Source organism: Mytilus californianus, unplaced genomic scaffold, assembly GCF_021869535.1.
Source record: "Mytilus californianus isolate M0D057914Y unplaced genomic scaffold, xbMytCali1.0.p SCAF_13, whole genome shotgun sequence".
NCBI lineage: Eukaryota > Metazoa > Mollusca > Bivalvia > Mytilida > Mytilidae > Mytilus > Mytilus californianus.
The window spans coordinates 3,493,115-3,515,243 of record NW_026262615.1 but is presented as its reverse complement, the minus strand read 5'-3'; the positions used below and the strand labels follow the sequence as shown (position 1 = coordinate 3,515,243).

Genomic DNA, 22,129 nt, shown 5'->3' with positions numbered 1-22,129 from the left:
CAGAACATACATACGCATACAACCGAAAACTACATATGGCATATATACTATTGGTATCGGTATCGGATTCGACTCGGAACTTGTTGATTATTGGTAATATTAATTATGTGGAAAACTAAAGGGCCTTAACTGGTGTAAATTTTAATCAATATTAGTACTATAGATAGGGATTTTTTTTCAGAGACCATTGCCTGTGATATGTAACTTTAATTTTTGTTTTCGAGATATAGCAAATTTAACATTTGGAAAACAGATGTCCAAATGTATGAAATATATTTATCTAATACTTAGCATTTATATGATAGTTTTTGCATATGTGTAACGAGCGGCAGTAAACTAGCCATAAACTCACACCCTGGCTGATAACCAACCCTTTGTGACGTCACATGGTCGGGCTGATATGGGGTTATCAGCATGGGTTCGTTCGTATAGGTAGTATATAATTAAAAGATTAATACATGTCCTTTACATCACCACTCGACCTATATCAGCAATGGACTTTCGTCTCGGACTGATATGGGGGTCTCTGAATGATACCAGGGCCGATATAAAAAGGCCATGCATTAATCTGTATGTCTACGTATAATATAACGAGAAAGTTTAGCAATTTTAGCTTAATTGGTTTTTCTCGAAATTCTGTTTTCCGAATTCTCGTTAAATATTATATGTTAATGCCACTAAAATTTACGTTTTATTGATAACAAGTTCGTAGGAGATCACCTATTTCTTTTTTTCATATAAATAGTTTAATAACTTCTGCACAGTGTGGAAAAGCCCCGAAAGGGTATAAATAGACGTGACGTCGTTACTGGGTTGTGTATCGACATCTTGCTTATCGACGTTTAAACGTTTAAGGTAGATGTTTAATTATAATCCATAGAAATTTTTAATTATTTGCCAAAATGTAGTTTATATCATGCTTTTTAAAAAAAAAATAATAAAAAGAATGGGTCACGGGGCTTATTTTCACGCTATAGGTTGTGCAAAATTGACAGATTTTGTATAGATTATGCATGGAAAACCCATTTTTCTGCCATAAAACGAAACTACACCTTAGAATTTTGAGATAAAATATGAGAAGATGGCTCCATAGTATGCTTTCAGATAAGAACAAGAAAAAATGGGGTCACGGGACCCGTTTTCTTGCTACATAATAAAATAGGTAAATTCCTAACACATTCTATTGTAAAAGTAACTTTATCTGAATTATCTGCCCTTACATTTAAGTTGCCTCCCCTTATGTGGCAAAGTTGGAAAAAATAGAATCAAACAAAAGTATTCTGTTTTTTTGTAAAATACAACCATAAATATGATGAAATATGTCATTTTCTATATAGAAATAAAAATTCTTACACATGAATTACCTACTACTCTCAAAATTTGCACCTTTTATTAAAGATCTAGACCGATTGTTTTCTGGTATTTCAAAATCCAAGATGGAGGAAGATACCCTATCTACCTTAAGACATCATTTTAGTTTTGTTTTTTTTTCACGGCAAAAACTAACTTGGCAATATATATGAAAAATATAGGATAAGTAATGACAAGTCCTTATCATTCTTAATCCTGAAAAAAATGTTGGAATACTGCACTTACATTTTGCAAATAAGTGCTAAAGTATATACCAGTTACATAAATCGTGTAGATGGTGTTTCATGAAGTTTACAATTATTTAATGTTTTGCATTTGGTTTTTGTAATCTCATATCTAAACGTCATAAAAATAGTTAATAATTCATAAAATGACACTAGTCGAAATTATATTTGGTATGACATGTCAACAGGGACTACGTTACTTATTTGTTTACGTATACAATCATGAGAGTAGGTGACATCTTTAAAGTCTTATGATTAAACTGCAAATAGCTTACATCAATTTTAATAAAACTATGTACTCTTATGGGATTTTACGTAAAGTGATAAGGGATATGTTTCTAACATTCTAATACTTTATATATTTTTCACACATTGTAGGCGTTTTACATCAAAGCTTAAGGGCGGCCGTGTCTGATTCGAAAATGTTATTGGCAATTTCAAAGATCGAATTTCCACTTTGTACTTTTAGTTTTATAACTGTTGTACGAATTTTTTTTTTTCTTGATTACGATTTTTTTCTTAAATGGTTACGAGCTCTTATAGATTGTCATCAATGTGGCCTATTAGTTGTACAGGGTTAAAAGATATTGCAATCACTAGACGTCCGTCGTCGTCTTTTATAATTTATCCCCTGTTAATCATAAGAACTAAATTGGGAAATAATAATTCCTTGAGTATCTAAAATAAAATGTGGGGCCGATGATTCAGTGTACCACCTAACGTGGTGGTCGTGGCCAAGAAAATAACATAGGATAACATTCAGGTTAACTTGTAATATCTTTTAAACGTTAAAAAATAGAGAAAATCTGACGTGAAGCCAATTGCTAAGAATAAAAATCTACATACTGATGCATCATCCATTTTAATTTTCCGACGACTCATTATTCGAGTTATTTCCTCAAAATGATGTTTTTGTTTACCGATGTTATCTTTTTGCCCATACTCGTGGAAACTACAATTGAACGACACCGTGAAACTGTATATTGCAAAACTAAGTAGCAACACAAGATCTACATGTACATATCAGTGAATCTGATTAAAAAAGAGATGAATGCTTGAAATGGTTAATTGACTACTTTTAGGAGTAACTGTTCATAAATCACTACGTTTACCCATTATTTGGAATTTTTCTTGAAAGGCAAAATTGGATATGCTGCTAAGTCAAATAACTGAAAGTTATTGATCATGTTTAGTATAATATGTTACTTGGTGTACGGGTTGTTTATCTTCTGATCAAGATGAAAAAAAAAAGGAATGAGATCTAAAAACGCTAGTTTTACCTCACAACATTAGTATGTGCCTGTCCCAAGTCTGTACCCTCGATCGTCAGTAGTTTCGAATGTTATATTTAACTGATGTTTCGTTATTGTGAGAAATGGGCGTAAGATTGTTTCTGTTAAATGTATTCACAACCTTTATAGACTTTGAACAATTAAGAGCTTGGATTATTTTATGACCATCTTATTATTGGTGATGACTATGTTACCTTCTAGATACATGACATTGTTGTTATTTTGTTGTTGGGTTACTGTATCGTTCCCAATATTCCATATCTCCCTTTATTCATACTTGAATTACGTTTGTTTACCAATTGTATTGCTTTTACCTTTATTCATGAAGACAGAAACCTTTCAAACAACAAACATTGCATATTTATGGAAACTAATTCAGCTTTTCTTCTTGCCGACTTGTTCCTTTATTCATAAGAAGGAGACTTCAAACAGGAGCTTCTTTGGGAGAATTGAAAGAACCTATCATCATCCGTTCACTTCACATTCATTCATATAGATGATGCCCTCTCACTGAATAATTCAAAGTTTTGTCAGGAACCTGTTGTTCAGTGGTTGTCGTTTGTCGTTTGATCCATATGTGTTTCTCGTTTCTCGTTTTTATATAGATTAGACCGTTTGTTTTCCTGTTTGAATTGTTTTACACCAGTCGTTTAGGAGCCCTTTATAGCTTGCTGTTCGGTGTAAGCCAAGGCTCCGTGCTGAAGGCCGTACTTTGACCTATTATAGTTAACTTTTTACACATTGTGACTTGGATGGAGAGCGTCTCATTGGCACTCATACCACATCTTCTTATTTATATTTGAGGACTATTTTCAACGCATCTATCCAATCGAACATGAAATAAAGAATACAACAGATACAAGTCTACCTCATATCTTGACTAACATCTAGAAAAGGCCAATGAGGGTCGGTTAAGAACAAAATTCCCAGTTGATACAATATTTCAGATGTTGTATTTCCTTGATAGAGGGTTGATACTTACAAGGAAGCTATTTAACCAAGGATTTCAAATGCTGAAGTTGAAGTCATTTCTTCGAACATTATACGGACGCCTTCGTTAGCTTGTTGACTGTTATGGAATATTAGATTATCAGATGACGACGGATATGTTCCAAATGTTGTAACAATAAACCCGTCGTCCTTTTCTCAATTGTGAATTCAAGAAATTCGATTTATCACAAAGTCTGAACTTACATGATCAAAACGACGGGTGTCACATGTAGAGCAGGATTATCTTAACCTTCCGGAGCACCTTAGATCACCCCTGCTTTAGTGGGGTTCGAATTGGTCAGTTTATTTCCCATGTTGTGTTTTGAATACTGTTGTTTATCTTGCCCGATTTTTACTTTGTGCCATGTTGTTGTAAGTTTGCCATCGACTCTGATTATCCCTTTTGGTATATTCTGCCATTCTTTTACATATAGTAAATATGACAGAAATCTTCAATGGAATCCAAATAGGAGTTATTGCTCACTGCCATTTTTGTAACCAATTTGTTCTCCGTTTTTGTTATCGTGAACATTCAAACAGAATGTTTTCCCTACACAAAATGTCCCCAAGGCACGATTAAAAATACTTCTTTGTGACAACAATTGTCAGTTGACTTCTTAAGTATTACTACGGTTGAATGTTTGGAAAGCCTCAATATTTATACATCCTGCCATCGTGTTAGTTGGTTATGGTCTTTTTTTTGTATTATTGTCTTTCATTTTTGCTGATGTGCTTTTTCTATAGAGTGTCTATATGCCATTTTTTTTTCTTTGTTGAAATAGTTTTTTGTTTTTATAGTGATTAAGATAATAGCACAATGGTGACTGCTATACCCCAACTTTTGACATTTGTACCTATTAAGTCGGTTTGTTTTGCTAACACATTGTTGTCAATATAATACAATTCTGTGTGACCGTCATACAAGTGAGAGGATCAGCTAGCTATAAAACCAGGTTTAATCTACCATTTTTTACATAAGGAAATGCTTGTTCCAAGTCAGAAATATGACCGTTGTTTTCCATCCGTTTGATGTTTGAGCCTTTGATTTTGCCATTTGATGAAGGACTTTCCGTATAGAATATTTCTTGGAGTTAGGTATTCTTGTTATTTTACTTTTCATTCCATTTCAGCATCTATATATCTTGAACACTGTTAATAGTAGACAGGAACTGTAAACGGAAATACAAGTTCTAAAAGAAATATTTTATGACATAAATCTGCAATGGGTATATATTGCATTATTGCTCATTTTTAGAATGTTTACTATAGAAACTTTGACAAGCAATGATGATGAAAAAGACAAGATCTACAAAAAGGTCAACATGACTTCATGACTTTAACTTCTATCGACTCCTAATAGGAGGCATTATCCGTACATATGAGTTCATAGATATGTTGTGGGACAATGTGACAGTAACCGAACGACAAAAATAACATAGTCATCAAAGGCCAAAATAGACATCAACAAAAGGCAGATGTCAATACAATATGACAGCCTATAAATAGTCCCAAGTTTTATTAAAAATGGACATATTAACTCATTTATCCATGTTTCTATTTATAGATATTGTCTTGAACAGTATTGCGGACTGAAGAAATGTAAGCAGCGTAAATCGCTAGCAAGACCAGTTCAATATAGGGCAAATATATCAAGAATTATTAACGTACCTCATGAGTGCTTAGGAACGGACATGATTTACAACAGACCTTTTTTTTTCGAATTCTCCATTCATAAATTTAAATATTATGAAGATAGTTTGGTTGCATCTTCCATCAGACACAGTTGACCTTAGATGTATTTCAATATTCTTTTTTAAGTCCTTCCTGGTCACATAGTTTCGTGCGTTTTCAAGTACTTATACATTCGTGGCTTTGAGCGTTCCTAGTTAAGTCATATCGAGAAGAAACGCTTCTAACGCAAAAATTTTTTAAATTGTTAACTTCATTCCTTAGGATTTATTTCGAATTTTTTTGTTTACTTTTATTATTTTGAAAACTAAAAAATAGACATGTGAAAATGTAAACAGAAAATAAATGTAACTTGTCTTGATATTCCCTGTAGTCTCAGGTGACCGATTTTTGCTTATAGGAGCCTCTAGTTTTCAATCATCAATGTCCTATACAATACGGGAACAAATCATATAGATATCGAATATTACTGAAAAAAAATGCGATATATAATAATTTGATTTCTTGGTCAAGACACACGAGACTTCTCACAGCTTATAGACATAAATAAATGGCCATAAACATAATCTTATGAAAGCATAAGTCTGTTTATAACTCTTTAATCCAAATGGTTGTATGTCTGACAGATTTCAAACCGAATTGACTGATTATTTTCAATATTTATAAATAAAGAAACTCAAATAAAAACACAGACCATAATCTCTTCTTCTAAAATATTGTTATATTTTCATTCTTGTCGTTCCAGTTTACACCACCTCTTTATTGACATTATTACAAAAGTGATGTTGACGGTTTGATTTTTTGATTGTTGGTTGCTTACCGTCAAGTTGCAAATATTTCATGCATTTTGAGGTTCATATTCACAGCTTGATCTCTACTTTGTTTATGATAGTTAACAGAAGAGCCAGAAAATCCAAATTTTGTATCCTGAAAATATATTACGTTCTGAAGTTTTGCGACATTATTTTCTAATTTTAAAGTTAAATGTGAAACTTAATTTTCGGCAACCGTAGTTTACCGATGTCTAAATATCATAAATCGATTAAAAAGGTAAACCAAGATAACAAACCAGAACCGAGGATTATTTTGAAGGATTACACTGATATGTTAGTCCAAAGGTTTCTGAGTAAAAACTTAGGGCGACAGTAGTTTACTGGTTTTTAAATCCCCTAAATCGATAAGAAGTGAAAAATCAAGGTAACAAACAGAAACTGAGGGAATCGCGTTATCTCTAAAAGGAGTAAGACCGAGTGTGTCGACAAGGTAAGGGTCTCCTCATATACATGCATCACCTGCCATGCGAATCCACTCAGTAAAAATATTTTCGCAGTCTTAGATCTTTAGATACTGGTAAAGTCGTCTTATCTGTAATTTTACCAGTTGTGTCTTATTTTCTATAGTGCCATTTTTACTGAGATGATGCACATTACGGGCGATGCATTCTTAGCAGGGAACTCTTGTCTGATCGATCGCGACGCAACCGGTTTGCTCCATTTGCAGATAAGGAATACAGGAACTTGAAGGGTTCCCAACACCAAATCCACTCTAGGGAATGTAATTTGTCATTTGATCAAATTCATGGGCTGAGAACAGCAATCGTATTTTAGAATTATGGAAGACGGGTATACTTAGTTTTCAACTTGTTATGGCTTTCCGCCTGTTTTGATGCGAGCGCTACTGATCAGTCTTATGTAGATGAAACGCTCGTCGGTATATTAATTTCAAATTATAAGCCTAATTAATTCGTGAATCTAAGATGTTGAATATTTACGATTTGATGAATTTATCAAGTACTGTATAAATTGATTATTCCCGTTTGTTGTTTGTACGGACAGTTTTGTCTAAACCCATCAGATAAACAGAGGGACATACAGTAAGATCAAAACGAGTTTTAACTTCATCAGAAAGTAACTGCCAGTTGGAATTGTTTACCATTTTGTTATGTCGGAGTATTTATATAGATGACTAGATGGTGTGAGTTTTGCTCGTTGTTGAAGGTCATACGAAGACCAATAGTTGCGTAAATGTATGTTGTGGACTCTGGTGGGTAGTTGTTTTATAAGCAATCAAACCACACATTTTTTAAGCACTGAACTCGGATACAGTATTTTGTCACCCACTTTTCCGAATCTTTGTTCTAACTGTAAATTCATACATGATTATGAGAGATGTGTCATATACCAGCAATACACTTCTTTGAGTAATGAGGATACAACCAAATTATGAGCCTGATATATTTAATGAGTTTTACAACATTTTTTTTAAATAGTAAGGTTTTTCTACCCAAGGCATAGATTGCCGTTGCCATAGTTGGGACAACTTATTCGGAAATTTTGGTAGTTGGTGCTCTTCAACTTCCTATATGGCTTTGCATCCTAACTATTAGATTCGAGCACCATTGATTAACCTTCCAAACAAGAAACGAAACGTGCTTCTGGCGTACTATATCACATGCCTCGTATCTGTAATGACTTTTTACTGCCATATAGTGAACGAACTATTGAATGAGTTGAAAAAACAATAAAAGGGAAAATCCAAAATGTTTTTTTTTAAACATTTGCACTGTCGCATTATTCTGTTGTTGATTTAACATACACGATTTCCCAAACATTTTAATATCTGATTACCAGAATGTATCATAAAAATAATAAGGACTTCATCTTCTTTCACATGTAACACCTGTTTCATATTATTTTTTAGCATTCCTGCTGTTGTTTTGCTATATTGTTAATTCATGAAATGATTAAATGGAGAATTTGATAAGTATCACTAGTGAACATAATAAACAGTAGCTGAATCAATTTAATCAGAACTGACCTTTTATCTTAATGGTATACGAAGACAGAAGTACATTACGGATATCGACTTTTAAGACGTTGGAACATAAATCACAAAACACTCTAAAGCATTAACATATATATTTGGAAATAAATAAAGCAGCCCAATATTTTAAGTTATAATTTACAATAATAAATGTTTATCACAGAACCTGCGTTAATTGAAATATTTACATTTTACAGGAAAACTGAGGACAAATACATGTGTTGTTCTTATTCAATAAAATTAAAGAGACTGACACGTTTATTTCTAGTCGTGATCTATGCCATTTGACTTAATAGATAATGAAATAACCAAATGGTAAACCTCGAAGGATTGTGTATAATTTATAATTTTCTTGTGATATAAGATATCATGAATTTGAATCTTGTCGGAGTCGAAAAAATTTTTTTTTTAGACAACTTGTCTACATAGAAAGTTCGTATTACAATGAACTAATCCTTGTCATTAAACATTTAACATATCAAAATTATAAACAAAACTTCATTTTTTTCACTTACTGAAAAAGGCGTTTAAAAAACAACCAAAAGATAACTGTGCTCAACAAGAGCAAATTTAACATATACGAACAGATCTCTCTCGTAATATCATAGATTTGGGTACCGTTTGTTCTTGATTTAAGTGCGGGCGGAGTTTTGCAATATCACTTTTTATGGCTATTTTTTATGAAACATCAAACTGCACTGCCTCGTTTTGATTTATGCATTGCTGTAGACTCCGAAAGGCGTCTGTACGTTTCTTCTTCTAGTTCAGTTTTTTTCTTTTTCAAATGAGTGCAAAATAAGGCCACAAAATTTTTTACAAATGTTCTGCTAAATAAACAATAAATAACAAAGTTCACAGCTGCATTCAGTGCCAAAAGTGTATCCGAATATTCTCGTATCCCTTTGACTAGAAAATCTTCCTCCTCGTGGTAGCCATATCCAAAAAATGTCGTCATAATGGCATCCGGTGTGATACAGATCATGAACGTTACCATGACAACAACCATCATTATTGTTACTCGGTGACGTGCACTGTTCCGTTTATTCGCTCTAGATTTTCGAATTGAATTTATTATACAAGTGTTCAAGGTTATCAGAATCAATAAGGGAATATTACATCGTAAGAAATTCTGAACCCAATTATACACCGAAGCAAATGTTTCATTTTGCCATAATGCTGTTATTTCAACAAAGTATTGCGTTGTATTAGTGTCTTTATCAACTACTAATATAGTTTTGTATCTCATAGCAGAAGGAATAGCAACGCAAGTCATTACAAAATAAATCAATGCACTCGTCGTAATAGCTCTCGATCTACTACATATTTGTCTTGCTCTAACGGGATGACAGACCATTATATATCGCTCCGCAGCAACTGCTACTGTCAACCAAGAGGAAATACATGCCGACATGTTGAAAATGAAATGTGCATACGGATATATATAACCAAAGGCCTTGTTTGCTTCTGCTTTGTGAGTTTTAGACAGAAGAGTCACGGAGAAGTAAATAATGTCATTAAGTAATTTCACGCTGTCTGAAACAGCAAGTGCACTGAGAAAGGCATTTGTGGATGTCAACATGTTTTTCTTCGATAGTACGATTAAAGTTATCATGTTGGCTAATATACCTGGTATGCATATTGTCGGATATAATATGAGCCCTGTAATGAACTGTGATGTTTCGTAAAACTCTTTGTATTTCAAGTCAGCCTTTCCCAATGGCAAACAATTCGTTACGTTATTTTCAGAAACTGATAGCTGCATTATCTCTTTTATTGCCGATGATGGCCTTTGGGTTTAATATTCCATCTGAAAATAAGAATAACGAGAAATATTAAATCCTGTAGATTTTGCTTTTTAATTGTTTTTTCTGCCATAAACAAGAATTCTATAATATCTTATGTGACAAAGCCAAGTTAAAAACATTAACACGTTATTACATTTAATGAGGTAAATTGGTAAAACTTATTGATTTCTTTGAACGAAGGAGAATTAAAGTGTTTGGCGGTACATACTAATTGCAGTATTTAGAATAACGAATATAACGTTTCTTTACGTCTAATTGAAATAACTACATCATTAACAGAGCAAGAACTTACACAGTCTTGTCATTAAGTACAAAGGATAAATGAAGTTAATTGCACATTGTGTCAATCGGAACTTTTATGAATATGGTATAATTGATGCACTGAGATAGGCGTTAACAGAAATATAATTGAATAGCCTCAGACATTGAACAATAATTAATAAATAGAAGACACATAATTAAATTCGCATTGATCAAAATTCCAACGTTATTTTGCCTGGTTAATGCGTGCGTATAAGCACACAAAAAGTCATCCTGGCAGGCCATTTTCAACAAGGGCGATATATTCAAAGTAAAAACAACACTTTATAAATTTCATGCGTCCAAAAGCGCGTTTCTGTATTTACCTTCACCAGGAACGCTCAAAGCCGAATATTTGAAAGTCAAGAATGTATAAGAACGGAAACAGTTGAAGAGCTTTACAACCAAAAATAACCTAAAAATTATAGCCAAATCCATCTAAGGTTAGCTCAAAATAGCTATATGACCAAAATGAACCTTAAAATAGCCTAAAAGTCAACTTTGACTGAGGGAGTTGGAACCTTAAATTCTTCATAATTACTTAATTTATCAACGGAGAATTAAATGCATAATTTTTTTCTGAATTTTTCGGTAAGATTGTCGGACAATTAATGGTAGTGTTTGTGAATTTGTTTGTCCGTTTAAAGTTTGTTGATCTTACCCGGCAGCCTAGTTTTTAATGTTCAAATGTAGCGTCATCGACATTAGTAAAATAATTCCACCCATAAGGGTGCAGGGATAAGTATCAACTTACAACGAGATGAAAGCTTCGACACATAACTGTGTCTTTCAAATAAAGAACAGCAAGAAACGTGTTCCTAATGAAAGTAAATTGAGAAAAAGCACTTCGGATATTTAAAACTTATCACTTAATATAGCGTATCAACGTAATCTAAGAGTAACACAACGGGTGTCACATGTGGAGTAGTAATTGTTAACCCTTCCGGAGCACCTAAGATCACCCCTGGTTTTTGTAGGAGTTCGTGTTGCTCAGTCTTTGGTTTTCTATGTTGTGTTTTGCATACTGTTCATTGTCTTTTGATAGTTTTTATTTTTTTGCCATTGCATTTTCAGTTTGTGTTCGAATGTCCCTTTGGTATCTTTCGCCTATCTTGTATAAAACTGTTATTTTCATTCTGTTCCTCTGCTTTTTGGTTCACAAGTACTTGAATCGATATCGTGTCATGAATAAATTTACAACATCTTTTCTTCTTTAAAATAGAATGCATTCATCCATGCATATGCACTGTATTAAATAAGTGAAAAGATTGGTTATGAAATAATATTAACAGAAATACTTCTATTTGCTTACAATATGGATTAGATTAACCTCGTTCAAGGACACAATAAAGGGCTAAACTCTTTTGATGAAAAACAAATAAATTTGAAAAGATGACAATGAATGAATGTTTTTTTTTTTGAAAATAAATGTATTAAATTGTAGCATAAACAGGTAATGTCATATATTTATATAGAAAGGAGTACATAGCTTCTTTTATTGTCTTATATTGTGTAATTAGATATATAAGAATTTCATAGAGCTGAAAAACATGTGTTTTTTATCAGTTAACAAGCTTGCTATTAAGGATGGGTATTTACTATATAAGAAATTGTCATGAGAACGATATCTTTTTTTTTTTTATTAAATTTAATATACATCTATCGTGTAAAACAGGAGATCGATCTCTAACGACTTACCACTGACGGAATTAAGATATATGAAATATACTATTACAAAACACTCCTAGCTTATTACGATACGAAATGTCTGTCAAAAAATACAGTTGTACGGAATTGTCTATCTGAAATAGATACAGTTGTACGGAATTATCTATCTGAAATAGATACAGTTGTACGCAAATGTCTTATAAAGATGAAATAATATTGTCAGATTCAAAAGTCGTATATATATTATATAACGATGTTTATAGGTAACTTTAAATATTCAAAAGTAGTTCAGTTCACCTGATTGACTGAATATTATTTGGTGAATAATCAAAGACTCTGCCCATGTATTATTTGATAGCTCAGTCAGTCAGTTTATTCTCCAATGAAACGTACAGAATTGAACAGTGTATTTACATTAACCATTTATGTTTAATAAATGAACTGTCGATGGACCTTTTTCATCAATTCTATAACATTAGACAGACATTGTTAATTTAAAACAATTCTCACAGGAGACAAGATATGCATCCTTTCTCGTCGTATAACCCACATCGGTGAATATATGTATCGTATCGAGTTGTATGCGCCACAGGGGTCAAGATATGTATCGTTTCGAGCTGTATGCGCCAAAGGGGTCCATATATGTATCGTCTCGAGCTGCATGCGCCAAAGGGGCCCAGATATACGCACCACAGAGGACAAGACATGTATCGTATCGAGCTGTATGCGCCAAAGAGGTCCTGGTATACGCACCAATGAGGACAATCTATGTATCGTATCGCGTCGTATGCGCCGCAGGAAACAAAATAGGTATACTATCGATTCCTATGCGCAACAAAGGACAACATGTATATCATACCACATTAAATGCACTAGGAACAAGATATTGACTGTATCGCATTAAAATCGCAACATGGGACAAGATCTGTATCTGCAGTAAATGTGCAACAACTGACAAGACAGTTATCGTTTTGCAACGAATGCGCATCGGAAAAAAATCTATTTATTGTTCTTTGTAACTTTAAAATAATGCTCGAGGAATTAATTTCATAGAGTTTCGAATGCGTACTGATATCGGAGAATTTTGATGTGTTCATCATCATGTTCAGAATTAGTGTTTTTACCCTGGAATATATCTTATCTATTTTAACATACACTTAATATAATGGCTTTCTTCTAATAAAATCTAATATCCAGACCTCTTTAAAATAGAGAAAATGTTTTCCCGAGGTCTGTCGAGGGCATAATTGTACTGACTTATTTGAGGGTATTGCCTTAATTATCCCAAGGTTGCCTCGTGCATGAAAGTAAATAGGTTTTATCCAATGGGTATGAACATAAGAAGATGTGGTTTAATTGCTAATGAGGCAACTTTCCAACAGAGATCAAACAACATAAACTTAGCAATTAAAGGTCACCGTACGGCATTCAACAAGGTTTAAAACCTATACCTAAAAGCAAGCTATAAATGGCCCCCACATGCACATGACAAATGTAAACATGTAAAAAAATTGTAGAACTAAGTAGTTTTGTTTCGTTAACATGAAAAAGATTAAATTTACATGAAATGCATTAGACATTGTCAAGTGCTTCTGTGGAATCAATTTAAATTTGCCATTTGAACAGCTTAGCACTCAGTTCCAAAAACTAAGGGTATTAAGTCTAATCAGTCGGATATTGGTGGTTGAATATAGATTGGTGTCTAGACTTGAAATATTCACAGTAATATGTATAAATACTATCTAATAGATAGTTTAGCTTCATTCATATTGTAACTGTTAAAAATACTTAGTGGTTATACTAACCTATATAATACAAGTATAAAGGAGAAAGTTTTCCTCAATATAAATAAGTGTAAAGAACTGATTAAGTTGATACAGCCATTAAAATAACTTAACCATCTAAAAATATATGAATAATTTTTTTTCTAAGGAAATAACTGTATCAATACAAGTTTTTTTTTTTAATATTTGTATCGAAATATTGACATATACGGTATGAGTTTTTTCTCATTGTTGAAGGCCGTACGGTTGCTTATAATTGCTTATATTCACTTTATTAAATTTTTGGTGGATAGCTGTCTCATTAGCAATCATACCACCTCTCCTTATTTTTATATTCTAATTCTGGATGATTTGAGCGACCGTATTTTTTTCAAAAACTTTCACCAGTATATCGGATCGTCGATACCTTATACTTTTACCCTTTTCCTTCTTTAAAAACAAGCCAAAACGCAATGTGTAAACAATATACAGGTATAGAATCTAGAAACACAACATGAGAGCTATGTGATAATACTGACAATCGTTAATATACTGGAGATGTACTGGAGATATTGAACAACTTATGTAGAATTGAAGAATTTAATGCTAATGAATGAACGATTAAAATCTGGACCAATGAGTTTTATCAACCTTGACAATATTTAGATAATCCAGTCAATGCATCACTTGGCCATTCTGTAAATATTCATATAATTCCAATGTTTGTCTTTTGGTTACTTATACACAGGAAGTTCACTGAACGCGTCTACTTGTTTCAGTAAAGATTTTTCAATATTTTACTTCTGATTAAAATAGACAAGATTTCCAACTGTGGCCCGTCAAAACAGAAAAACCAATAGCGGATTAAACTTTCATGAGGATGTGGATGGGGGTCTTTTTTTCTGTATTCTTTGCCTTTTTAAATCATTTTCTCTGTATTCTTTTCTATTCTTATTCTCTATTCTTTATATATCAGCACACGGTAAATAAGGAATGCATGTGTTTTTTTATATTTTGGCCTTATTTTTCTCTATTCATTATTTTTTTGGCCCATTTTCTGTGGTATTGGACCATTATTCTCTATTCTGTAAACCCCATGCAGACCCTCTTTCTTCCTATTGTTTTAAAATGTACATTGCAACTCTATTTGTTTATATCTAAATGCTTTCAAAATCCGCGTTAAAAACTTAAGACAATAAACCTTTCTGTTTTACGTTTATGACAACATAAAACTCAACCTTTTAAGGATTTACAGGACGAAAACTTAATCCAGGTTTAAAATTTAAGACAATAAACATTCTATTTAACGTTTGTGACAACATGAAACTCAACCTTTTAAGGATTTATAGGACGAAAACTTAATCTTGTGTTTAATGTTTTCTGTAATATAACTTAAACGAAATAAATAGTACGTGTCAGACAAATGTCCACGGTCATGCTTCCATCAATAACATTTGATTAAAATATCGTTGCGACCGGCAACGTTTTAATAAGAATATCGAAATACATTGTTATATTCTATAAACCATTTTGCAGTTTAATTTAAGAAAAGACAAGGCAGTCACGAAAGGACAGGCAGTAAAGAGAATAATTGACAAAAGAAAGTACACGCAGATACAAGTACATGTAGTGATAGATACATTTTAACATCATTGTTCATTTGTTTCATATAAATGATGTAATGGATCTTGATGTCTTTTATGCTTATTTAACCTCCACCTAGGGGAAGGGGTAACATGGTTTCCAATGTTGCCTCCGTCCATCCGTCCCGCTTGAAGTTATAAGTGTTTACCATAAAATGCTTTGAAAGGGTCAGACTAAGGAGTGTTTTAATTTTCTCAAACAAAAGACTTCAAATGCATTTAGTGTACGCCCTTATATATATTATTGCAATAATATCTGTAAAACCTCACTGTCTTGTCATTTTTAAACGTTGTTATTTTATAATTAACACAACTGCGAATTACAATTTACTGCTGGGCAGACGTCTATTTCCAATTATTACGCAATATCATCGCACGACTCCGTCTGTACAATGCTGACAACGAAACAATAGCAAAGTTAAAGAATAACAATATTATGATCATTTCATGATTAGAATGCACTACAAGACCCATTGATGGCCTTCGGCTGTTGTCTGCTCTATGGTCGGGTTGTTGTCTCTTTGACACATTCCTCATTTCCATTCTCAATTTTACTACAAGACTCATTACAAGTCCGATGTTTTATGTCTGTTAAAATTTGTCAAAAATAGATCATGTCAAGTATGATTTCAGATCAGCAAGTTGTGTATTTTTTGATACACGGTATAATATCGTTTATTTTTATTTGTTTTTCCATTCTTGTTACTTGTATCTATTATGCCGTCATTTTAGAGTTAAGTGATTGATACCTGTTTGTTCTTTTCATACCTTTAATTGTTTACTAATGAAAATAAAATAAATTAGAGCGCAGATCGCTTCAAGATCTAAAGATAGTTCAATTCTCGACATAAATTTTAGTATGTAGTAAGCCAAAAAGTTCGGCGGGAGTTGCCTTTTTCTGTATCTCAATGCCTACATGATTTTTTTTTAAAACACGTGACGATTTAGTGCTTGACAAACTGTATAAACACCGTCCGGTCTACTGTTGAAGACTGTATGTTGTTGCCCTTTATATTTTTTGTATTTTTGTTGTTGTTTGGTTGCATACTCTTCGACGTATACCCCACATCTTCTTTTATTCTTAAATATTTTGAAAATCGATTTGAAGAAAACAAATCATTTTTTTTGTAGTCTTCTCTCGTAAAACGAATGAATTGGCTGCTTTTGTGATCGTATAGAACTTATTTTAAACCGTATGTTATCATACAACAGTTAGTTGAAAACATTAGTTGTCAAAAAAGGGGGGGTTCCAACCCTGAACACCTTCCCCTTGGATAAGCCACTGCTTGTATACTGTTTATTGCCCCCTTGGCATCTTCTCAGTCGTTTTAAAGGGAATCATTCGAGACTTCTCTAACTTTATCACAACGTTCTTTAAATTTAATTATCCTATGCGTATCTAAGGCAATTTCATTAAATGAATAAGTCTTAACATAGAATATTCTAGTTGACAAAACCTCAATCTGTTTTCTAACGTAATTCATACAATTTGAATTTAAGAAGTAATTTAGTATTCAGTTCTTGTGACTAAAAAATCTGGAATCTTTAGTATTCACAACATAAAGTTAAATGTATGGATGTAAAAGATCAGTTGTTCAACGAAATGTTAACATTTATCAATCAATTCAGACTGTGCAAAATTATAGTAGAAATTCCGAGATAGTTCATTTGTGAAATCATTCAATCAGAGAATTTCAATGCGAACAAAGGCTAGGAGATCAGAATAAATGTCGAAAACTGAAAAGAGAGAGATTAAGTAATGCTAAAGAAAGGACCATTCCTTCACACCAAAATAGAAAAAACTAAAATGATTTATTTTCACCGAATGTTGTTAACGTTTCATCAAGAAACCATTCACTAAAATACAAAAATGTAGCAAGTAATCATTGAATTTAGCCTAAGCTCTTTAGAAATTTAAATTGCTATTTCAAAACTATTAACCTAAAACGTGCAAAGCATTAAGAAAAAGAAAAAAAAAGGAATGAAACGAATACTACGAAAAAAGGAAAAGACGAAAACAAGTTATTGTGACAGCACTAGTACTATAATCAACAAAAAACTCAAGACCATCTGACAATAAAGACACAAAATAACCCGAATGATTAAACGATACCAAAATACCGGACTAGGCATACGCGCTTGTTAACCAACTGGTTGTTTATGTTTTTTTCAACTAATTTATGTACAAAACAATGAACGAAAAATAATTTTGTTATACAGCAACAAGCGACAGAAAACTGTATTACAGGCTCCTGATATTGGACAGGCACATACAGAATGGGGCGGGGTTAAACAAGTTTCCGGCCTCCAAACCCTCTACTTAACCTTGGACAGTGGTGGAACAGCACAACATATGGACAAACTATAAAAATCAGGTGAAAAGGGCTTAACTCATCAGATCGATACAAAGCAGAAAAACAAGTTACAAAAAAGACAGACCGGATGTGACAGGATATGTATACATCCCCACAACAAAAAAGACACTAACAGATCTGAGAGTGCTCGCAGTTACTGACAGCTAGTTCAAAGCCAATAACAACTAATAAAAAAATCATGTATCTAAGTATCAATCAGTACACATCAAACATCCAATGGATTTAGAGAAAGAAAAAATCATTAACAGTCAGAGGAAAACATGACTTTGTGCAATTCCAAAATACAGGTATCGACAGATTGTAGAACCGTGAATGTGCATATGTATGTATATTACAATAATATTAGTTTACTTTTAATTTACTGATAACAAAATCAATATTTATACTAATAAAAACAATATTCAAAGATCTAATTACAGTGTTGAATTGGTAACAGTTTAAATAAAGGATCGATAAGTTTATCCAGATCGTGTCTAAGTTTCCGGGCTAGGTAAACATCATTTCCGTAAAATATAGTATGTTCTTTCCCGTTTAAAATAAGTTTTCTACAGGTACAGCCAAACTTCCAAACCAAATATGTGTATCTATTGAATAATTTAGTAAAGGTTTTAAGTAATTTGTGCACATTTTCATGCCGAGGCTCGAGTATACAGTATGGCATTTTTCTCATTGTTAAAGGCTGTATGGTGACCTTTAATTGCTTCCATCCACTTCATTTGATCACAGGTGAATAGTTGTCTTTTTGACATTCATATTACATGTCCTAATTTTCATAGCGTTACTAACAGGTGTACATCATAGAGACATCAATCCATAATTCTGATGTATCTGTGGATTTGATATTTTTTACCTTTATCGTTTAATAGTATTACCCTGAGTAAACAAACCTATTTACTCTCCATTCATGATAAAATTACAACACCTTATTTTTAGACGACTTTTGTTTACGAATAACATATAAATGTTGCACAGTGGTTATATCATGGTAACAAATAAAATTGGCCAAATCTTGGGCCAATACTTTTGACCGAAAAAGTCTATCTACAAAAAAAACGGGGGTTTGAACTTGAACTACTAGTCTTTGTGAAGTCATATCCATAATTATTATATATAATAGAATATCTCTAAATCTCTAAAAGATGTGGTATGATTGCCAATAAGAAAACTCTTCCCCAGAGACAAAATGACGTAGAAGTTATACTAAGTCTTTAAGTCGAGATAAATTGTGAATAAATTCCACAAAGACGACCACACATACGACATCATTCCAGATTATTAAAAGACAACATCAACAAGAGATAAAGCAAACAGCTAAAGATAAATTTGACTTTAGACATGTACAAATTATGACAGGGTAAACAAAACTCTACCCTATAAATGAGACTAAGTGGTATAGTTAAAACAGACAATAAAGATTAATCATAAAAAAATTCAAAGTAGGACCAATATCTCTTGTATTTGTTTCGCTTAAAGGCCCACCTTTAAAACAAATCAAATTCTACTGTAAACCATTTTTCAACAGGTTTACATATTTCGTTAAATTAAAAATGTTACTCAACACCAAGTTTGATGTTCCAACGCATTTTGATACAGAATTAAACATTCTAAATGTTTTCATAAAATATTGTATCCAGTTATATCGGTTATGAAAAATACCGAATACGATACAAAACGATTGAAAATTGTGTCCAGTTACAGCATTCAAGTTCAAATTGTTGAATATTTTCAAATTACTTTGTAAGATGTTTTTCTTACAAGGTACACCAATAAACTAGTTGGTGCATATTTAAATATATTTAAATATCAACAATAGACTTTTTGAGATAAAGATATAGGACAAACTTTGCTTGATTTTAACGAAAACCGTAAGAAATGTCTTCAGAATTGTAACTGACGTTTTCAATAGTCAGATTAAATCACAACCAATACACATTGAAATTCTTGTATTTTATTTTTTATTTAAGGCTTTTATGAATTATCAATCATTTTACAATTTACATAATATGACCTAGTAAGATAAATAAATGTCTACATTATTATAACCTAAAAGATGTTGTTTGTTTATTCATTGCCCACGGAACAGTCGTACGGAATTTTATCATGACAATGTCCAGACTGGCTAGAGAAACTAATCGTATATCCATGATTTACACTTAAAAGCTTATGAAGAAATACGTCTGGACTATAAACAAACATAGACAAACGTCTGCAATACGAACAAAAGATACAGATAAAACCTTTAACTGATTTTTTCCTGTAAAAATCCTGGTTGTTGAACGGCAAGTTACGAAGTTAGATGTAAAACTGATATAATACACAAAAAACAAATCGCTTGTCTTATACAAATATATGTACATATAGTGCATCACAATAAAGATAACATTATATAAATAACACATAGCTGAGAGGGTGATAGAGCAGATTGTTACCCCGAGAAAACTGAGGCGAAGCCAATGTTGACAATGTCTTTTCGAGGGGTAACAATCTGCTCTATCACCCACTCAGATATGTGTTATTTAATTTATTATACTGAATGTTCTGTCATTACTTTTAAATTTAAAATTAAAAGTAATAAGCTATGTCGTCTTCTAATAACAATCATCCGTATTTATTAAAGCGCACACTTTAGCAAGCGTCTCCGTGAAGGGTAATACGGTATTTGCCATGGGATAGAGTAAATTGTCTCCTTCGTATTAACCAATTAAAGTCTGGCATTTTGACATGAAGAATAATAGTGTTAAATGTTCGTGTGTCCGTAGCACTTTTCTGGATTTACCTTCACCAGGAATACTCAAACCAAAACATTATAAAAGCAAAAGAATTTAAATATCTAAATTCTTTAATTAAATAAAATTCCCATGCCTTGTCAATTTCTTTAAGGATGTTCGCTCCTATTGTTTTTGAATTTTTGCCAGATATTCGGAATCCTCTGGTTTTATCGATGTAGTGCCATTATAAATTTTGCCCACTAACCCCTACTATTATTTTCATAATTTTATTACATATAGTTTAAAAAGCCGTATTTGAATATCTTATAAAATACTTGCTATTTCTTAATTGTTTTTGAAAGAAAAAGGGTGTCAATGTTAAATGTACGAACAATCTAGAAAAAATCATTTCCCGCCAAATTTTCATTGGCTTATATTTCGAAAAGAAGCACACGGACCCTTCATTTTTTTTCTGCTTTTTTAGATCCTTTATTTATATACTATAAATTTATAACAGTCTTTTAAAAAGCTTGTTATTTTAAAACAGATTAGCGAACATCCTTAAAACGTTTCAAGTGTAACCATTGGTGTGGAATGATCTTTTGTTCACCCTTAGAGACAACTGTTCACGTTATTTGTTTTTTTTTATATTTTTTTTCTTTATATTTTAGGACCTCTATTAAACATAGAAATATTTTGTTCAACTAATTTATGTACAAAACAATGAACGAAAAACAAATATGATATACAGCAACAAACGATAAAAACTGTATACAGGCTCCTGACGTTGGACAGGCACATACAGAATGTAGCGGGGTTAACAAGTTTCCGGGCTCCAAATCCCCCCCTTAACCTCGGACAGTGGTGTAACAGCACAACATATGAACAAACTATAAAAATCAGTTGAAAAGAGCTAAACTCATCAGATCGATACAAAGCAGAAAAACAAGTAACAAAAAAAGACAGACCGGACGTGGCAGGGTATTTATACATCCCCACAACAAAAAAGACACTAACAGATCTGAGAATACTCGCAGTTACTGACAGCTAGTTCAAAGCAGATAACAACTTATAAAAAAATCATGTATCCAATTATCAATCAGTACATCAGTACACATCCAACATCCAATGGTTTAAGAGTAAAAAGATCATTAACAGTCAGAGGAAACCATGACTTTGTGCAATGCCAAAATACAGGTATCGACAGATTGTAGAACCGTGAATGTGCATATGTATGTCTATTACAATTTTAATTTACTGATAACAAAATCAATATTTATACTAATAAAAACAATATTCAAAGATCTAATTACAGTGTTGAATTGGTAACAGTTTATGTAAAGTATCGATAACTGTATCCAGATCGTGTCTAAGTTTCCGGGCTTGCTAAACAACATCTCCGTAAAATTAAGGATGTGCTATCCCGTTTGAAATAAGTTTTCTACAGGTACAGCCAAACTTCCAAACCAAATATTTGT

General features: G+C 32.5%; 1 protein-coding gene across 1 annotated transcript in view; it reads right to left on the bottom strand.

The window, feature by feature from the left end:
• Positions 1 to 8,470: 8,470 nt before the first annotated feature.
• The window catches only part of LOC127723021 (FMRFamide receptor-like), a 31,357-nt gene continuing 17,698 nt past the window's right edge, over positions 8,471 to 22,129 (bottom strand). Inside the window, exon 2 of the mRNA XM_052229425.1 lies at positions 8,471 to 10,196. Within this exon, the coding sequence (XP_052085385.1) occupies positions 9,078 to 10,151 (1,074 nt within the window). The 5' untranslated portion in view covers positions 10,152 to 10,196 and the 3' untranslated portion in view covers positions 8,471 to 9,077. The remainder of the gene's footprint in view (positions 10,197 to 22,129) is intronic.